We start from the raw sequence: 20,482 nt of genomic DNA, 5'->3' as shown, positions 1-20,482 counted from the left end.
TCATAGAGTTATGGAAGAGCTCTAGGGAGGGCTAGTGAAAGTACAATTTAAAGATCTGTTATGAGATCTGTCAGGAGCAGAAATTTATATATTAAGGAAAATGAGTCTGCTTGTGGTGAAACTAATTTCAGTATGTCATTTTAGTGATATGTTTCCAGATGGTCAGTTGTTATTTTGAAAGGCAGGATTTAGACCTAATGCCAGAGTTTACTTTTTGTTCTGTTGTAACTGTGCAAAGAGATATTACACAATATATTCCTTCCTTCTGCAAAGTTCCTTTTTATTCTTCTAAGGCCTGGATGGCACATGTTTCATCACACCAAGAGTATTAACTAGGGGAGATACTTAAAGCATTTTGACAGTTGTATCACAGACCATTGTCTCTCTCTACTGGAATAAGCCCGTTTGAGGTCTTCTCAGAACATTATTAGTTGTTCTTATATCAGAGTACAGAGTTGAACTAAGAAATTCCCTTAGAATTGTTTGAACAATGTAATCTTCAATGTGGTAAGATGCATTCAAATGATTCCAATAATAAATTAAATCATTTATAATTTTTCAAATAAAAAAATGTTTTATGGTCCATGAAATGTTTTGAATTTTAAGCTGCCTATCGAATAGTGTAAAAAGTCCTGTTTAGGTGTAGCGAGGTCCTATTGATTCTTTAGTTATAATCTTTAACCTCACTAGCAGAAGAAAGTGGATCAAACCTGTTTTGGTTTAACACTGCTGTTTTAAGCAGTGAAGCTCACCTGAATCTCCTGAGATACTGATTGAGATGTTAAATTTGGAGAAGGAAATAATTTCTCAGATAAGATGTGTACACATTTGTAATGGGAATGTATTTTGAAAGACTGAAAATGCTTCTCTTCCTTCACAGGAATCCCAAGGCCTCCACATCCTCCAGATATATCTCCATACTATCCTTTGTCGCCGGGCACAGTAGGCCAAATCCCCCATCCGCTAGGATGGTTAGTACCACAGTAAGCAGTTCCAGTTTTCTTTTTCTATTAATATTGCTGTTTGAATTGTTGAGTTATGGGTCTAACTTATTGAGATGCTGCAATTTGACAGTGGCTGTTAGCTAGACACTTGACTTTAAACTGTTTCTTACTGAACATACAGTATTTCAGACATTCAATGTGTCGTTCAGCACAACAAAAGTAAATAAGAACACAACTGAGTATTGAAAACAGTAATATTTGTTGTTTTAATGCCTTGTAGTTTGTAGCTAGCACAAATTATGTAACAATTTAGAATTATTTTCATTCATTTGTAAGTTTTAATCTACCATTCCTTAAGGTTGACACCTGTCTATATACCTTAGATATGTGGGTACATTCCTGCAGCCATAAAACAGAGGCAGTGCAACCACTGTCTAATTGTACAGTACATTTCACTGTATAGGACATTTTATGTGTTTACCAGTTTATTATCACAACATAAATAAATCTTAAATATATATATAAAATATGACGTTGCAGTGAGACATCTGGAATAATTAATGTTAGTAATGCTTAAATTATACCAAACAGAAACATCAGAGCAATTTAGCAAAGAGGAAGCAGAAGAATTACAAAACTAACTTTTATCATGATATGATGCGGTTGTTATTGGGCCCTTTGCTGTTATGCTTAAATAAAAAGCAAAACGCCAGTCGAACCTTTCAGGTCTTCAATATCAAGGCACCCTATATAAAGGTGTTGCATAGAAAGAATGATCATTTTTTATCAAAGTCACTCTCCCATGCACATATTTGAGTATTGAGTGAGTTTTACATGTTCACTTCTTTGCTTCCTATTAACTTTTAAAAAGTCAGATGTAATGTCATATAGGTATTTCTGTTGTTTTGTTTCTCATATGGCTTTGTCTGTATGTGTAGCTTGAATTTTCAGGATCTAGCATATAGGGTAAGGGAGAGGGGTGCAAGGAATGTAAGATGCACAGAGTTCATTGGGCAGTTTTCTACCAGCTGTTCACTTGTAGTTTTAGTTCTGTTTTTTGTAGCTGGTGATTGTCTTGAAAGTTTTAAAGCTTTCAGAAGACAGCAATGACCAAATCCAGTCCACTTTTCCCACGAGTGACTTTAAAGTCATCTTGCCAATTGTGTGCCTAAGAATGCTGCAACACTTGAGGCAAAATAAAATAGGCAGCCCTTAGTTCATGCATGTAGACATTGCTTTGACTTTGCAACAACACAGTTGACTTTCTTTTCTTTTTTAAACGCTAGTTGCTGCTTTGTGGCAAGAATGCTATTTTGCATGTTACTGTATTGTCCAATTACAGTAATGAACCATGATTGCCAGTCTGTTACCCAGAATTCCATATGGGGACTGTCCCCTGGTAACTCTTGTCAACACTTGTTAATATGACAAAAGGCTACAAATTAAGCTCTGTTAATTTAATGTTTTCTCACCGCGATCTAAATACCGAAAGAGGCCCCGAGCACAGACGCAGCCCTTTGATTCACTGTATTTTATTTTGGTATAAATTTACATTCATTATTGTTTTCCTTTGGAAGTGTAGACCTCAATTAGTGTGATGGCTCCATTAAAGCAGTCGACGCTTCGCCTTTAATTATCACAACAAAACACCTAGTTTCAGCTGGGGGAGAGGGTCTCTATTGACATAAGCAGGGGTTATAAAATTTAATTAGCCATTCCTATCAGATTTATGGCATTCAAATTGTTCAGAGTTTGCTCCCTTTGATCCCCGCTCTGCAATCCCCAAGATTTTTGTTCTGATCAAATGAGAAGAACGCTCGCTGCGTGGGAAGAGGTTTTTACCTTTTTCCTTTCTGCCTTTCTTCTTTTTAGGCAAGGTCAACCGGTGTACCCAATCACAACGGGAGGATTTCGGCACCCCTACCCCACTGCGCTCACTGTCAACGCGTCCATGTCAAGGTGGGTTGCGCTCTGTAAAGTGTGCCTTTTTGATTGCCAACAGACACCGTGAACACTGTTATGATGAACTCAATGGTAAAATGTTAGATCTTAGCAATGCAGGTAATCTTTTATCAGTGTTGGAATGGTAATTGGTTCGATTAGTGGTGCTGGCAGTGGTAGCATTATTTTAAGTATGATTAATTAGTAGTATTTGGGCTCCAGAGGTATTACTGCTTGTAATATAATTACTATGTCCAGGTATTATACTACATTTTCTTGTGACTTAATGAGACTAAGTAGAAAAATATATATATATTAAAGACGCTCTGTTTTGAAGAGCTTTGGTACTTCTGTTAGAAAATGTAAGAGATTATCTGATCACACACCTAATTCATAGATTAAGCTGCTCTTTGCGGACCACTATGTTTGACAACATAGCTTTTCAACTGAATTGCAGTCTTGGGTGCAGTATCTTATGCATAAGTAGGAAGAGTTCATGGTGAATGACCAGCTCTGGGAGTTATTTCATGATCTTTTAAATAAACATTCTTCAGTCTTAGTTGTGATACCCCTCTTAAAGTGATGTTTGTACTGGTCAGCTTCAAGGGTAAAGGACTGTTAAGTAAAGTTGGTCTGTAAATCTCACATTAAATGGAGGATAAAGGAGAAGACTGAATTTGTCTCTTTGAATTGTCATTTATCTGGTGCTGCCCAGCATAAGCTGCCAAGTCAATAGGTGAGGTGCTGTAATGCACTACAGCCTTCCTTTATTCAGAAATGGCAGCACAATAAATTCTACGTGCAAACATGCTACATGCTACAGTGCTTCAGAATAAAGTCTGGATAAAAAGCACTGTGTAATACATTATGTAGGTTTTGCCTGATATTGCAGAAATAAGGTTTGCTTTAATAAAATAAATGTAAAATAAAACGTAAAACCCGTAATGTAACCACATCACATACCACATTAAATTAAACTAGTAGAACAAAAGCCTCATTTACCCAGAACATTTTAATCATCCAGACTGGCATGGAAGATGGTGGTGGTGACACTTTCCATCTCCAGAACATTCACCAGCCACAGGAAGGAAAGGGATCTTTTTGGATGTGTGGCACCGCAAGCTTCGCAAGCCCCCCTGAGCTGTTTCCCAAGCCCCCCCCTCCCCCTTCCTTTCAGCCCTAATTATTTACAGCTAAATTTCCAGTGGTTGCTAGTTTATTTACCAACTAGTCAGTAGAACTGTGTTTAAGTAATCACTAATTGCCCCTAATGATGGGTTTATTTTCTGATCATCTGATTTCCAGTACAGTTAATTGAATTGGTGGATGCTTAGAGTTTTGTGATGGGCTGAAGCAGCTAATGCATTTTGATAATATGTAATTAAATTAGCATAGATTAATAGGCAAGGCCTCTGTCTCTGGAGACAGAAGGTTAGCGTTTATATGTTAAAACAGAGAAAAGTGGCTAGTCTTTTTTTATTATTATTAATGGAGCAGAGGGAACACGTGGACTTTTTTCTGGTCAATTACCCATTCCGTTTTAAAATTCTTCGTAATTTTCTCATCATGGAGTTGTCCACCAATGAGGACGTATGTGCCCGCTGGAGCAGGCTTCAAACAGAAGCAGGCTTGATGTGCTTGAAACAGAGGAACATTAAGGCAGTAATGGAGACTATCTGTCCTCCTAATCCTAATGGCATGTTCAAAGGCCATTATAAACACAGCAAGGAAAGGACTCTTGTACAGGAATACCTGGGTGATATTTCAGTTTAGGTTGTTGTTTTTTCCTTAGTATAAAGGCACAGAAAGGGGGACAGGGGTCCACAGCAGTTTTGTGTGCTGAATTAGTATGACAAAAGCTACTCGTCTTCTTGTACCCGCTATTCCCTTGATACAGCATATAACCAGGTACCCGTTTTTTTTTTAAAAGAAGACAGTACAGCAAATTAAAGACATTATTTTGATAAAGGGGTGACAAAAGTACACGTCTATTATCCATGTGACAGTTATAGGAAATGTAGGCTCCTTGCCCTGCTCAGGCTAACCCTTTGATATGCATTCCATCCATATGCCTGGCTGCAGTTTCTCAGAATTAAGTGATGGGTCATTATACTTTAAACACCGCAGAGCAGCCTGGATTGGCAATTAAACGGCACTCGCTGACACTCATTCGCGCCACCCGGTGACCCCCTTTAGATTGAGATGTTGGAGCTTCGGGGCCCTTTGCCTGCTAAATTGGTAGAAGGCGCTTCTCCCGATAAGGGCCGACTCTGAAATCAGCCAGCTTCAAAGAGAGCAGCATCATGTATAAACCATAACGTGGGTACGCGGTGGCTTGAAAAAAAAATTGGATCCTGGAATAGAAGAAATGTAACAAGAGCACAGGGAGAATGAGGCATAATGACGGACCTACTGCAGCTCAAAGGGGGTTGTGCTGCAGGAAGACGCATCCCCACAGCTCGTGCATAAAATAAAGGCAGGCAGATGACACGCCGCTAACAGGAGCATGTCAGTGATGAAGCAATAGTGCCGGGGTGGGAGAAAGGGAAAACAAAACCCTAGAGAGTGCCGAGGAACAAAAAATAGTTGTTCCTAGCAAGTTTAGGCTCATCATTATATTCTGGCTTGGAGCCATGCAGCCAGACAGTGATGAATAATGAGCTGTTTAGAATTTTTTCATTCTTCCCCTTGAATTTGTATACAGCCATGTAGCTGACGGTTATTTCACTTGTGAGGTGATCTGTAGTGAGGGCTTCTATATACTTTCTTTTCTGTGATTAAGTGAAAGGATCCTTGAATAATAACAATAATAATCGTAAAAATAATAGGGAAGGACGAGGTGATTTGGTAGGGGCAGAACAAACACCACCTCGACTTCTGAAGATATTCCAATGCAGATTGGATTGAAATTCAGCCCTGCCATGCATGTGCTGTAGTAGCTCTAGTGTTTGGGTTAACACCTGAGCTCAGTTCAGAGGTGATCTTTCAGTTGTTGTTGTTTTTTAGAGGGGGGTAAACATTTGACGTTTGTCAAAAGTCTGTCAAAGATTAGATTGAAGAAATTAGTTTTTAATGATATATGTCAGTCTTTGGTTTCTTATTCTGTGGTTTATCTTCATGAACAGCTTTGTCCTCTCTCTACAGAAAGGACCAAGCATCTATAGCATCTTCACCTGTTAAAGTTTGATGTCCCACACTTCGCATGTGATCCCAATACGGTGTCACTTTAGGGCCTGTTGACCTTATATGAGATAGGGATTGACCCAGCTTTTATTCTGTCTTACCATCCTAGTTCTTACCCCAAGTGCATCATAATCACCAAGCTCAATTGAGCTCAGACAGTGTCCCCAGAGAGGAATTTACATATTTATGCAGTTGCACGTCTAGGCAGGACTCGCCTTTATCAATGGCATTGACAACAAAATCCAAGCAGCAAGTCATCTCGCTTATATTGGCCTCCCAGAGTTCAAAGCCAAGAAAATGACATTTGTCACATCATCTGGCAACATTTACACTGGAATACTAACAGTCTGTAACAATGTTTCGTTATAGATCCCTTTTATTGATTTTGTGGTAACGCTATTGAGAACTCGGATAGTGATGATTAAACTGGGTCCTCCTTGTTTCCGTTACACATTTTGCCTCAGTGCAGTGTACAGCTGCAGTTCTTTGACAATGATACATAATTGTAAAGCCTGTGGAATAGAACTTTTGTACAAAATAGGCAATTTTAAGAACAGCTGTAAACCTTTCTGGGAGTTCTATAAAGGCATTCCTTTTTGTTTTTGCATCCCAGAAAGGTGCCCTAACTTAAATATTTTTAGATGAGAGAACGAAACACAGAAATCGCTCACAGAAAAGTTGTTTTGCAAAAAATATATCTTAAGGGGAGTTAATGTCAATACACTATTGCATTTCGTGGAACTGTAGCAATGGTCGATCATTTTTAAAATCTGTGTACTGAGATTGAGGCTTGTCTTTTCGACATGAGCGTATTGAGTCATCAGATACTGTACTTTTAGTTCACACACGCAGGCTACACGTAACCCCTTAATGCCTTGCTTTTAAATGTCAGCTGTCTAGAGTTTGTACTGTATTTTAGAGATATGAGTCTCACATGACTGGGAGGGGTACAGGAAATGCACTACTGTGAGCTCAGAAGAAATTTTCAAGGCTACAAATCCTAAGTGAAGCAAAGCTCTGTTTATTCTATGTGCAGTAACTACAATTGTTTTCCTTCTAGCGCAATTCTGCTAATGTGGGAGTGTCACTGTCACACTGTGTCAATTGTAATTAACGGAGACACTGAGAGTGTAGTGGCAACATTATGAGATTCATTAAGTTTAATTCTTCCTTGATTGATTAGTGGTGACAGCTTGCATATGCTCGCTCCACTCTCAGCAAAGTGTATTAAAATTGTCTGCGCATTTTTTCGTTCATTTTTATTCTGACTATTTACACAGTTTTCTCTCCTCCAGGTTTCCCCCACACATGGTCCCTCCACACCACAGTTTACACACTACAGGAATTCCTCATCCGGCTATTGTCACACCCAGCGTCAAACAAGAGTCTTCCCAGAGTGACATTGGCTCTCTAAATAGTTCGTAAGTACTCCTTTAGTATTCTCTTGCTTCTCTTTCTGCTGACTATAATGTCTATACATTGTGTAATTAAGAGTGCTCTAAAGAAGTAAATATAAGCCTTCCCAGAGGTGTTCAGGAGAATATAAATTTACTTAAGAAAATAAAAGGTGAAATAAATAATTGGTACTTCTTGTTTAAAATGCATTTTTTTAAACTAAAATCACCCTGTGGCACATACTTAGTCTTGAAAGAAGGTTGTTTTTATTAAAACAAAAAAAATGAATCCAGTAGTTGCTGGAAATACAATGAAAAATACTGAGCTGTGTTTATTCTTTCTTGGGTGATGTCTGTGTACATATTTGAATGTCAAGAAAAGAAATAGGTACAAAGTAATATGTCTTCACTCAGCCTTAAAACTGATGAATGTGATGTTATTCTTCTCCTGAAATAAAACTCAAAAACGGTGTCTTTTCACTGAGTCTCCCCCCTCCCCTTCTTTTTACCCCCAGAAAACATCAGGATTCAAAAAAGGAGGAAGAGAAGAAGAAGCAGCCTCACATAAAGAAACCTTTGAATGCATTTATGTTGTATATGAAGGAAATGCGAGCGAAAGTAGTAGCAGAGTGCACGTTGAAAGAAAGCGCAGCTATCAATCAAATTCTTGGCCGGCGGGTAGGAAGACCTATTCTTTCCGTATTAACATTGGTGGTCCATGTGTAGAACGAAGAATTGATATTATCTTCAATGTAGAATTTGCATAAGGTGTTGGGAACTCTGTAGGTGGCACGCTGACTCCTAAGATGCCTTGGACTGTTTTGTCTTCTTCACCCACGCATTTAAGCGGAAATAGTACGATAGCCTTCAGTAGTGCCAGAACGTTTTTTTTTGTCTTTAGTGCTGTAGTAGTGAGTTTGTTCAACTGCTTGAGAAGTTTTTTTTTAAACAGCTTTATGGCTTTGTTACAAAATGCATTGCTATATCTCCCTGATCATTAATGTTAACATCACACTTTTATTTCCATAAATGTATTCTCTGTTATTAGTTGTATTTAGCAGAGATACCTCTACCTAAAGCAATTTACAGAGACACCTGTACATCAGCATCCACTATGGCTATAGGCCTTTGGTTGTAGCAATAAGAACGTTGATTAATTGGCTCAAGAGACAGTAAACCTAGCTTCTTAAGTCAATACTAGCTTTTCATAGGTTTGAAATTGTTGTATGGTATATTTATATAAAGTTTATTATAGATCTCAGCTCATGATTTTCTCTGTTTGAGCTTTCATGAATCTGTAGTAATCTGGTTGTGGGCCTTTTTTATCTTTTGTCAGTGGCATGCTCTATCTAGGGAAGAACAAGCAAAGTACTATGAGCTGGCAAGAAAAGAACGGCAACTTCACATGCAGTTGTACCCGGGCTGGTCAGCACGAGACAACTATGTGAGTTTTTAAGTTTTCAACAAGGAATAAAAACTGACTTTATTTGCTTGCTACTCCATGAGAATGGTTATAGAAGTCAACTCTTTTCAGACTCCTTTTTGTCTGGTAGAACAGTGCTGTTTATCAGGACTCCTCCTTTCAGCACGTTTTTTTGGTAATTTCACAACTTGCGATGTTTTACCTCAGATGGAATGAAACGCAAATATTTAGTTGTTAACTGCACTCCAGGTAACCTGTTGCAATGTCCATTTATCCACTGTCAGAAAATCTTTGAGTGGTTAAAGCAATCCACAGCCTATCCAGGGCTCAAAACAGGATTACACCCTGGAAGAGACACTGTTCCATTGCAGGGCACTCATACAAAAACACACAAGGACGGTGTAGAAACACCATTCAGCCTAGCCAGAGGAAATTGCAACACTCCACAAAGACAGTACATGTAAATTCCACATAGAAAAGCAGTCAGGAATCAAAAGCAGGACTCAAGAGTTGCGAGGAAGAACTGCTAACTGCCATACCACCTTGTTGTAATGTACCTATAGACAGTATTAGAGTATATCCCCTTTTTGCACTGTTCTTTATGCCCTGATTAAGAAATGACGACACTATATGTAAAGTATGTTAGAAAATGTGTTGTGTGCTAGTGCAAAAGAAATGTATGCACATAAAATAACAGTTTGTTGCCCTTAAAGATATCGCCACTGTGTTTAATGGCAGTAAATCCAAGTATCTATTTTTGTGTGAATACCTTGCTTTTCAAAGGAAAAGGAAAGCTCCGGTAGTGTTTCTGGGAGGTGTTCTGCACCATAAATGTCACTTAGGCTATCCTGAGCCTACCCATCCACCATAAGTACTGTCTTGTGGCCGTGGAAGAAAAGACTTGACAAAGCACCAAACTGATCAATATGGAGCCTTGTAACAAATCTATTAACATTCCAGTAGCCGGATCAGGTCTGGAATGGTCGCCAGAATGATCGCTTCTACATAGCAGCAACTATACCTGCTCACACAATAAACGCATAATTATAAACGCAACCAAAAACATCAGAATAAAAATATCTATATTCAGCATCCATCACACACATATGGTTATAAAACTCTCTTAAATATTGGCCAGCGGTGTTAATCTTTGCTGAATCCTGGTTGAGTTGTCTCGTATAATGACATTGGAGCACATGTGTACAGGAGAGATTGTGAAATATTTGTTCATGCTGTGAGCCTTCAGACCCAGGTCATAGTGAGCAGTAGATAAAGTAGAAAGAGCAAAAGACAGAAATAATGTCCAAAGAAAATGTTCTTTTGTGGCTGTACAAGGCTCTGGGCTCTAGTAGAATGTGGTCTCTGTCTTTTGTTTCATGTCTATTTTTCTGCAAAATAATAACTAAGGTTTCTATGTTTCTTTTTTTTGACTGGAAATCAACAGGGGAAAAAGAAGAAGAGAAAAAGGGATAAACAACCAGGAGAGACCAATGGTAAGTGAGCAGCAATTATCTCTTATAATAGAGGATACCCATCATGTGTCAGACTTGTGACATCTCAAAGAGTGCAGCTTTTGCCTGGCACATTTGTATGTGGTTTGCTGTCGAGCACAACATTTAGCTGTTGTTATGTACTGCCTGTTACTGTGCTCTGTTAAATGCAGATAACAAATTGCCAATGCATGAACCCAACATTGTGATAATTATGGTTTTTTAATAGTTGTTGAAGTCCCAGTTTCAAGAGCAATTAACTGCCAGTGTTAAAGTTAATGCCTGTGCCTTGGTTATCAATTTGCTTAACTTGTGTTGAGAATGTTAACGTGGGCTGTACCTGTCTGTTCTGATGCATGCTTTTAAAAAAATCACCCCCCATCTTAAATTAAGGAGGTTTGCTTCTTTTGTTTTGTTTATTTTTTATCCATTTTGTGCGTTGGACAAATACTGCATAGTTAACCTGTTATTGCAGCCAATATCAGTCTAGATCATTTTTTGAAGGCCTTTTATCTGTTCTTTTTTTTCAGAACACAGGGAATATTTTCCAAACCCTTGCCTTTCACTTCCTCCGATTACAGGTGCTAATGTCATTTTGAGTCCTTAAAGTACTAACTTTTGTTTTTTTCCCCTTTTTATTTACTTATTTTTCTTTTATTTCATTTTTTTCCACATGTGTAATACTGCAAAGTCGTTTGCAAAAATGCTAATCAGTAACGTGGACATGTTTATTTTTTGGAGCGTTTGTTTTAATTGGTTGATTTCTTTCTTTTATGTTCATAACACAAAAGTATGTTTTTATAATGATGCTTCTTTGTATAAAACAATACATTATTTAACAACATTCCCCATTTGGCAAATTGAATATGCAGTATGTTTTAAAGCGACTGTTTCAAAGAAATCTGCAGAAAATAACCCAAAAGTAAACCTCCTTAATCTAATTGCTTAGTAGCTATGCTTGTCCTTTTTTTATAAGCATGAATATGCAGTTAACCTGCCTTGCTCTTTCTGCACAACCTTTCCACCTAAAAAATACTGTATTGATTTTGATCTAATTCTTGCAAGCTCAATGCCTAGTGTTTTCCCTCACTGGGACTAACAAGTGCTATTCTGCAGCCTGCTTACTCCTACTACTGAACTATCTCTTTTTTTAAAATGTAGAACTAAAAATCATGTATATTGCAGAAAAGTAATCAAAGCTGCAATCTCCCATGATGTTGTTTTCCTAATTTAACAAACTCACTTTTAAGATACGACCTTAAAACAGAAATGGATGGCTCTCATTAATGACAGAGACCCCGGCCACATCTTTCTTCTCTTGATTTGCTAACGGCTGAATTAACACTTAACGTTTCTCTTTCTACTTGTGAAACGGCAGTCCTTTAGAAAAGGGATACTGCAGCTTTAATTGCCACGTTTACTCTTTGTTCTTTTTTTTTTGCCTTTTTTGCATCCATTTTTTTTTCTATTTACGTAATTGGTATCAAGCAGATTCATTTATTCCCTTTATTTTTTTATTTCTTTCTTTCTCTTCCCTCTCTGCTCGCTTCTTTCTCCAATTCGTTCAGACCTGAGCGCTCCTAAGAAATGCCGAGCGCGCTTTGGCCTTGATCAGCAGAATAACTGGTGCGGCCCTTGCAGGTGTGTATAGTGTTCCCGGACTTGCTATGGCTGTGGTTGCAGCTGGTTTTGAAATTGGTACTTTCTCCTTTTTTCCAGCTATCGCATCTATGTTTTCTTCTGTGGTTAAATTCCCCCCCCGTTTCCTTGCCAACCTCCCCTTCTCCCCTGCCTCTGTGAGCTATTGGTGAGCCGGGTACAGACCCCAAAGACTATGCCCAAACAATATTTCTGCAGCTTCTGTAATCTGCACAGGCATTGTTTTTTTCTTGTCGTTGTTTCGAGTTGCAGGTCTCATGTCACGTGTGCGTGTGCGTTTTCTGGGCAACGCATACCAAAAGCCAGAAACGAACTTAAATTGGAAGCTTTTCTGTTGCCAGATGTTTTTGGTATTGTTCAAAAATATAAATGAAAATTGGATAAAACGATCCTCAGAAACAGTCTACGACAGTGTGGAGTTACCTGCATTGGTGATGATATGAACAAATCGACCGTGTAGGTGTTCACTGTGTTTGCTTGGTTGGGAGGGCGAGGGAATGTTTGGAAAACTGGTAAGGGGAGATTACCAATTACTACAGCTGAAACCCTAGCTCTAGCTAGATGCCATATCCAATGACCAGTGTCCACTTTGTTTTCTTTTCTGTTTTATTTTTGTGTTTACCTTTGGCTAACAGATGCAAATACCCCAAAGAAGTGTCGTGCATTGTTCGGGCTTGACCAACAGAGTTTATGGTGCAAACCATGCAGGTATATTCCCAATAGTAACTTTTGGGGATGAGACTGAACAAAATGAAACCAGCAGTATTCCTCTTATGTGTGCTTTTTGTCTTCCCTATGCAAATAAACTCTCTAACACGCTGTGATCCCTTTGCTAAAATGAAGCCTAATGCTGTAACACAGCAATTAAATGTTCTCTTAAAGAAATGTTCTGTGGCAGAAACTGGCTTTGTATGTAGCAAATTTATGATTAATTATATCCAGAAGTTATTGAGAAAATACGCTGTACTATGATGATTTTCAAAGATACATTGATAGCTGATGATTTTTGGTGTTAAATACACAGTATAAACTGAAATACATATTGTAGACAGTTTGTTCGTAATATTAACACAATTATGTTTATTTATTTATTTGTTTCCTTCTGATGTATTTAAAATAACCTTATATATAGAACCTTGATATTCCATAATGATAATCTCACTACATATATCTATGTTTAGTTTTATATTAATTAAGAAAACATACATGTTTAAATATATCATTAGTAAAAATAATAAATAGATTACATAGTCTCAGTGACACAGATTATTTTCTATACTTCTAGCCCACAACCCACTTTCTGCTACAGGTCTAATGCAGTATCTGCTTATTCTGTGTCCCATTTCCGAGCCATTGATTAGCCTTTCTCATTTTGCAATTGCTTTTTTGGTGGAGGGACCAGAGTGGTTTGTCCTTCTTTGCACACCCTTTCCCTAATAATGTTACTTAGTTCAAATCTGTTGTTTCTTTGTTCTGACACAAGCAGTCTTTGAATTTGGAATATTTTCATGGTAGGTATTTGTTTCTGCTAAGTAATACCCTTCTCTGTGTAACGCTTGCTCTGTCTTCCACTCATTGTGTCGTCCTGTCTCGTGGAACTGCTTGTACTTTGCTTTAGCAAGAGCAAAGCATGAATTATCACTGTCATTCCATTGTTATTTTTAAGCATTTAAAGCATTCACAAGTTTGTTTTTTTTCCATTCCTTTAAGAAGAAAATGAGAAGCACTGATGCAACACAAATGAAAGGGTTTAGCCTGTATTATGCATCATCAGTGGAACATAACTTAAGTTCCAGCACATTTTAGGATAAAGTTCTTGGTCGTTTCTATGATACACATTGATGAAAGATGGTCTTTAGTACACGATCATATTGTAACCAACCTGTTCCAGGTTTTATATAAACTTGATTTAAAAAAAAATTAAATAAAGTGGAGCAACACCTCAGATTTTTTTCACTTCTTAAATACATATTGGTAATCTTAATAAAAGTCTGTCTGAGTAGGCACTCTCCATACTTAGCAGTGGCTGCCCATACAGTATCTGTAGGCTTTAAATTAGCTGTCTGGGAGCCTTAGTGAGGTGACTCAATGAAGTCAGTTTTCCTTAAGTTTTATTTCAAGTCCTTAAAAAGCCCAGTTTTGGAGTAGGGTTATGAAACCCAGTTGTTGGAGGGATGATATCTTCTGGTTCTTGTTTCATCCTGAGCAGTCTGTTAAACAATTAACTTCATTATTTTTGTAGACACATCTAGGGTGTTTCTTAAGATATTTTGCAATTGATTATGCAAACCATTCATGTCATTAAAAATACTGTTACCTTTAAAAACCGCCAGAACCTGGATAGAAGTATTTGAGTTATGCATTTAATTACACAATTCGACCAACTACATAACTGAAAGCTCAGGTTGAACAAAAATCTGAAGACATTAAGTCCTTCCGATAATTGAATTTGACACCTTCTGTGTTAAAGGCTAAGACTTAAGAGTACACATTTTGAAAAATGAGATGCATAGCCTCCAATTTAATCCTCATCACACTACTGAAAACCCCTTTGTTCTGCAAAAAAAAAACAACTTTTATTTTGCAAGTGAAGCAGTCTGGAAAAAAACATACCAGAAGGGCACAATAGGAACATAGGATAAATACAGGAAACCGGGCTTGTATTTGGAGTGAGACTTACCACTCAATGAAGGGATATTAACACTTTTTTGTGTTATTTCCTCTGATAGTCATACTCTACTATAATCTAACTTTTAGAGGGCCCTCCCTGTCTCTCTCTTAACTATTTTACCAATGGTGTTAGCTTCCTAGCCTATGCCAGGATAGAGGGAATAACATGCAGACTAGCCACTGCTCATTATCTTGATTGAAACATTTCAGCACAGTGATTAAATATTAAGATGGCAAGTCACGTTCCTTAGTTTCACTTTCACTGGCTGATTCTTCTTTATTAGTGCATGTGAGCTTCTTTTCTTACCTTGCTTACCTATCACTTGTGTTTTGTCCCCTTGCATGCCCAGTATCTGACATTCTAACTGTGCTTCAGTTGTTAATCATCTCAGTGAGCAACATGAAATGATTGACCTTTCACATCTGGCAGGTTTTTGTTATTCATGTACAGTGTGATTTCTGTTGAGAATAACCATGTTTAGTACTGAAAATACACATTGTCTTGCCTTTATTCTGTTGTAGAATGCAAGTATATGAATAAATAGGAAGCTTATTGTAGGGTTGACCTTGGTTGAAGTGAGAAAAGTACAAAAAAGAAAGTCTTATTAGTCATGAGTGGTGTTGAAAAGGAATTATGCCATCCACAATCTCCCCAGCCTTTTGCTATAATTTAAAAAAACTGAATTTTTAAATTCACACATACACATTTCTATGGAGTAGTGTACTAAAATAATCTGCTTTATAGATGATGCATTCAGCTGAGACATCATAGTTGTTTAAAGAGTATATACTGTAAAGACCTAAGGAGACCTAAGGAATATAGACATCATTTTATTCATTTCAAGGCATAACATAACAAAGGCTTTTAAGTAAGTATTGTTTAATCCCCTTGCCTGAGGAATGATAATTTTCCAGTCCCCAAACCATACTTGGATCTGAATTGTTTCAGCTTGCGAAAGCTTCCCTGAACTTTTGAAAAACAAACTCCATGTGATTTTGTAAGAAAATGGGACAAGATTTAGACCTTTTCTGACTTTAATAGAAAAACATTCCCAGGGAGACAGTCAGTTATTAACTATGCTTTCTCCTACAAGTCCTCTCATGGATAATCTTTATACCGTCAGACTCAGTCAAGTAAGGGGTCTTGTTCATGTTTTAAAGGCTACAAGGAGGTAAAAAGGTTTGCTCAGTTGAGCCGCAGTATTGCGAATCCTGTATTTGGCATAATTCCTCTCATAGACCACTATTGCCAGTCCATGGGTGAAATGAGAGGGAACAATTGGTTATATTAAATATGAAATAGATTACATTATTTACAGGAATTTTACTGGCACATATTCTTGTTTTAGACTGAATTGCTTTGTACTTTTCATTTGGCTATAGTCAGATTATTTTATTGGGATTTGTCAGAGCACATCAAATTGATACATTAGCTCTTTGTTGTTTTTTTGTTTGCTTTGTTTTTAATGTGGCATGTCGTGTAATTCTTTACTTGCACACATTTTGTTGTTGTTTTTTCCTTCTTTTCCCTGTGTACTCTTTATCTTTCAGCTCTTCACTCACCTTGTTCATGAGAGAAAGCATGAAACACTTTTTTTTAGTTTAGCATGTACTGACACTGCAGGCTTATGTGGCTTTAACAGAACCGCCTCCCAACACGACTTTCTCTATCTCTCTCTCTGTGTCTCACTCTGGTCTAAGAACTGAATGCTTGTTGGCAGAACCTGCGTGGGTACAGGCAGGGGTATGACTTGCGGAACGATTCTTACCCGAGTATTTTAAATTAATTCCAAACAATTACAAAATTTTGTTTTTCCTCAGCAGAAATGTTTTTATTACGATCAATATCAAATAAACAGGGACAGAATGGGAAGTGGATCGCAGCACTTAACATCATAAGTCGAAAGTTTTATTCCTAAATATGAGTTTATGGTGGAATCTGATACTAAGAGCCATGCTGAAAAGGAGCTATAGTGAGTGTAGATGAAAATCGAAGGAAGATGCTCAGGAGGGTTATAGGCAGAAAGTGTGTGTGTGTGTGAGGGGGGTCTAGTAGGCTGCTTGGAATGAGCCATCTTAAGGGACTTGTCTTGGCTTCTGAAATCTTAATTCTCTTTAACTCAAGACCAGACATTACGAAGGAAGGGGTTTTGAAGAGGTTCTCTTGTTGCTGCTGTTCCTCAAGCTCAGCTCATTTCCCCTCTAAAGTAGGAAAGGGCTTTGTGAGCTTGGGCTGGAGGGAACTCTCCAGCCATTCTAGACAGGCCTGGCTTGGCGGCTCCAGCCACCTCTGAGAAATACCGATTAGACATGCAGGGTAAAGAAGGCCGAGCTGCATCCGACACCGTGGAGATTCTGTGAGACCCAACGCTTGTTTCTCTGACGAGCTTCAGCAGCTCTAGGCATGTTAGATGAGGAGATCGTGACCCGGCAGTTACTGGAGCGAAACGGAAATGTGGCAGAGCGACGCCACTTTTCACCAGTACAGACATATCTTTGGGGCAGATCATGTGTATCATGTTGTGGTTAAGCTAACTGAGGCCGCCCCCTTCCCACCCCCCTCTCCAAACCTCGCATCTACCAGAGATAAAGAAAAAAGAAGAAAGCTGCAACTTAACCCGTTGTGCAAGGCAATACGCAGTAGACCCCCTCATATCCATAGATATTGCTGGTTGGATAAATCTTTAGCCTATTTCACAATACACGGGTGTAGTTTCTTGTCAACGTTGCCGTCTGCATCATGAGCAGAGCAACTTAAGTCCTCAAACCAAATGAAAATCTATGTTACCAAACCCTTAATTATGTTATTTCAGACTCACAGCCTGCAGGCCATAGAACCAGTTATTCTCGTTCTTGTGCAATTTATCTCCATTTATGTTTGCCCTTCTTCATTTCTTCTTTCACGCTTTTCTTCACTCTTGTCTTCTCTCAATTTGATGTGTTTGCTGACAGACAAAGGGAGTTGTCCAGTTTTAATGACCTATTTTATGAAATGCCAACAAACTAAACCTAACTTTTGAGCGTAGTTAATTAGTAGTGTGTCATATGAGAAAATAGATTTGGAAAACCTGAGACTAGCATGATTGAGCACAGATTTTTTTTGCATTCTTTAACCTGTGGCAACATGGATGTTAAGCAGACAGCTAGCTGTCCTACAGAGTGCCTCTGCCATCTTGTTTACAGTTAACTGTTTTCCTATTTCTAGGAGAAAAAAAAAGTGCATTCGCTACATACAAGGTGAAGGCAGCTGCGCCAGTCCACCCTCTTCAGATGGAAGCTTATTAGATTCTCCTCCTTCCTCTCCCTCTTTGATAGCCTCCCCTTCAAAAGACTCAAAACCACAGACTGAACAAATGCAACCTCTCTCACTGACTATGAAACCCGATCCTTTGGCTCACCTAACAATGCCATCACCGTTAGCTCTGTTGGAAAATTCGGCTGGCAAATCAGGCACCCAGAACGGGGCATTGGAACACCAAGCTGTTACTTCCCAACAGTCTGGATCTTCATCGCTGGCAAGACCTTCTACGTCCTTGTTGCATTCCCATAATCCTCTCTCTGGGACACAGCCCCAGCCTCTTTCGCTCGTAACCAAGTCTATAGAATAGCCCTGTTTAGCTTTAGTCTTTATTGTCTTCGCCTTTTGTAATTTTCCTTCTCTTGTTTTTTTTGTTTGTTTAAACTTTTGTGCCATATGGCTATGAATTAGTTTGTTTTATCGAGTTCATTGGTCAATATTTGACCCATCATTATTTCAGAAACAAAAAAAAGAATTGTAGATTATAAGCTTTGTGATTTTGCCAAAATTTTTATCGACAACTGTTTGAGGTCTTTTTAGTGTTTAAAAAGAAAACAATAAAAAATGCATAATTGTTATGTAGTTCCAATAGATAGATACATCTCAAAGACTGATATAAAATAATAATAAGAATCAAAAAACAATAAAAAAATATTACGTTAGCCCTGTCCGAAGGAGTTGGTTCTTCTTTATTATTTGTATTAAATACGAGCTTGCGAACCAATCATTTTACATCTGTTCATATCTTGAGGGCACAATGAATGCAGTGCCATTTCTTCAATTGTGCGGAACAACTTTTATCGTGATGTTATTTGTTATTGTTTAAATGTACAGAAATATTTTTTTTTGGGGGGGGGTACTGTGTTAATATGCATTGTTCCATGGCGTTGATGTTTCTGTGGGAGTTGGGGTTGGGGGTTGAGGGTTGAGTTAACTGGGGGGGGTGGGGGGGACTGAGGTTTTAATACAAAAGAAAATCACAACGCTATAGGACCAGTAGTATTTATTGCTTTAGAGATTGCTTGTATGTTGTCCCTTTTTAAAATATTTTCCTTTCTTAACACATTGTATAAAGATTTTTTTTCGTAGTGTAAGCAACTTATATATATAAAAAAATGATTCATTTGTACAAGGATTTTTAAAAGTTTTATTTTTTTCCATTGTTTTCTTCTCAAAGAAATCCAGTTGCCACCAAAAGAACAGTGTAGATGCTTTTGAGGAATAGTTATGTGCACAACATTACTTACAAAAATAAAACTATAAGCCATTATTCAAAAGAAACTTGAATGCGTTAAGGGGAAAGTGTCTTCAAGAGTGGGGAAGAAAAGTCTGAAACCCTCCTTTTTTAATACGCAGTCTTATCTCTGCCAGACTGTAGAATTATGTACAGTTTTCCGTGCCAAACTTGTGATAATTTTCTTCTCCCCAATTTTATGCTGTATTTTTTTTAACCATATTTTGCTGTGACGTTACATAGATTGCTATGTATGTAGTATAAATGTTGCTATAACAGATGTGTTTGGTAGCAGATTGTCAAATAATCAAAATGAACAAAAGACAGAGGTATAAACCCACATGGGCCAAATTATGTATATTAGGTTATTCATAAAAAAAGATTAAATACAAAACACACAAACTGCCACTTTTAAGTACACTACTACATATAGGTAGATAGCAAAAATAGGCATGTTGATGTTGCAAGAGGCTGTAAAAAGCTACAAGAAAATCATCCATTCGGTGCCATTGTAGTTGACATGACGCGACTGTAACCTGTCTCGATTTCTCTCTGGTTTACTAAGATGCTAATGATGACATTTTTTGTGAATAGTTTGAATGTTTCCTAACGGCTGTGATGTTCCTGTTCTATTTTATGCTCTTATTCCCTTTTTTCCCATTTGTTTGTTTTCATTTTTAATGGTTTCAAGACCATTTTTTGTAATGAATAAATGTTTATGCTGTACAGTATCTGTAGCATGCAGTTCTGGATTAATAAAAGCGAGTTAGTATGTGCAGATAATTCATTGTCATTTTTTTGCTTGTTTTTTCATTCTTCTTTTGCTCTCCTGAGCTGACTTGGTGTGTTTTGAACTAAAGGGTTTTGGTAAAGTTTCGTTAAAAGAATTGAGGTGGGAGGGAATGTCATTTCTAGTTAAAGTGACTGTGTCAGATGTTCCACATTTTATGGTCTGGCCCTTAACAAAAATAAGGAAAAGAGTCTTAATTTTATTCCATGAAAACCCAGAAACACGTTTTAATAAACAGATGTCTAATGTTACAGGCTTAACTACGGACTGTTTTGCAGCTAAATGTAGCGTGACAAGATAAACCTACAGAAGGGAAGTGCACCAGTTACCAGGTATCGGGGAAGCCGGTTTATTTTGGTTCCTGGGACCACAGAAAATGTGTGTTTCCATTATTAAACTGAATTGTCTGTTCTACAGAAAATGTGAAGCTAAACTACAGTTCACTGGTAGGCAGTA

General features: G+C 37.8%; 1 protein-coding gene across 36 annotated transcripts in view; it reads left to right on the top strand.

The window, feature by feature from the left end:
* The window catches only part of tcf7l2 (transcription factor 7 like 2), a 109,162-nt gene extending 89,143 nt beyond the window's left edge, over positions 1-20,019 (top strand). For 4 of the 36 annotated variants that reach the window (XM_015347527.2, XM_015347539.2, XM_015347534.2 and 1 more), the window contains 9 exons: positions 881-983; positions 2,817-2,903; positions 7,349-7,489; positions 7,978-8,140; positions 8,799-8,906; positions 10,315-10,378; positions 10,906-10,956; positions 11,944-12,016; positions 17,910-20,019. In XM_015347527.2, coding sequence (XP_015203013.1) covers positions 881-983; positions 2,817-2,903; positions 7,349-7,489; positions 7,978-8,140; positions 8,799-8,906; positions 10,315-10,378; positions 10,906-10,956; positions 11,944-12,016; positions 17,910-18,312 — 1,193 coding nt within the window. In that variant the 3' untranslated portion in view covers positions 18,313-20,019. Of the gene's footprint in view, positions 1-880; positions 984-2,816; positions 2,904-7,348; positions 7,490-7,977; positions 8,141-8,798; positions 8,907-10,314; positions 10,379-10,905; positions 10,957-11,943; positions 12,017-12,669; positions 12,744-13,517; positions 13,547-17,909 lie in introns of those variants that run through there. The other 32 variants (XM_015347531.2, XM_015347540.2, XM_006630764.3 and 29 more) reach the window with 24 other exon arrangements.
* Positions 20,020-20,482: the final 463 nt, after the last annotated feature.

Source organism: Lepisosteus oculatus, chromosome 4 (assembly GCF_040954835.1).
Source record: "Lepisosteus oculatus isolate fLepOcu1 chromosome 4, fLepOcu1.hap2, whole genome shotgun sequence".
Lineage (NCBI taxonomy): Eukaryota > Metazoa > Chordata > Actinopteri > Semionotiformes > Lepisosteidae > Lepisosteus > Lepisosteus oculatus.
This window is presented reverse-complemented; position numbering and strand designations above follow the sequence as displayed.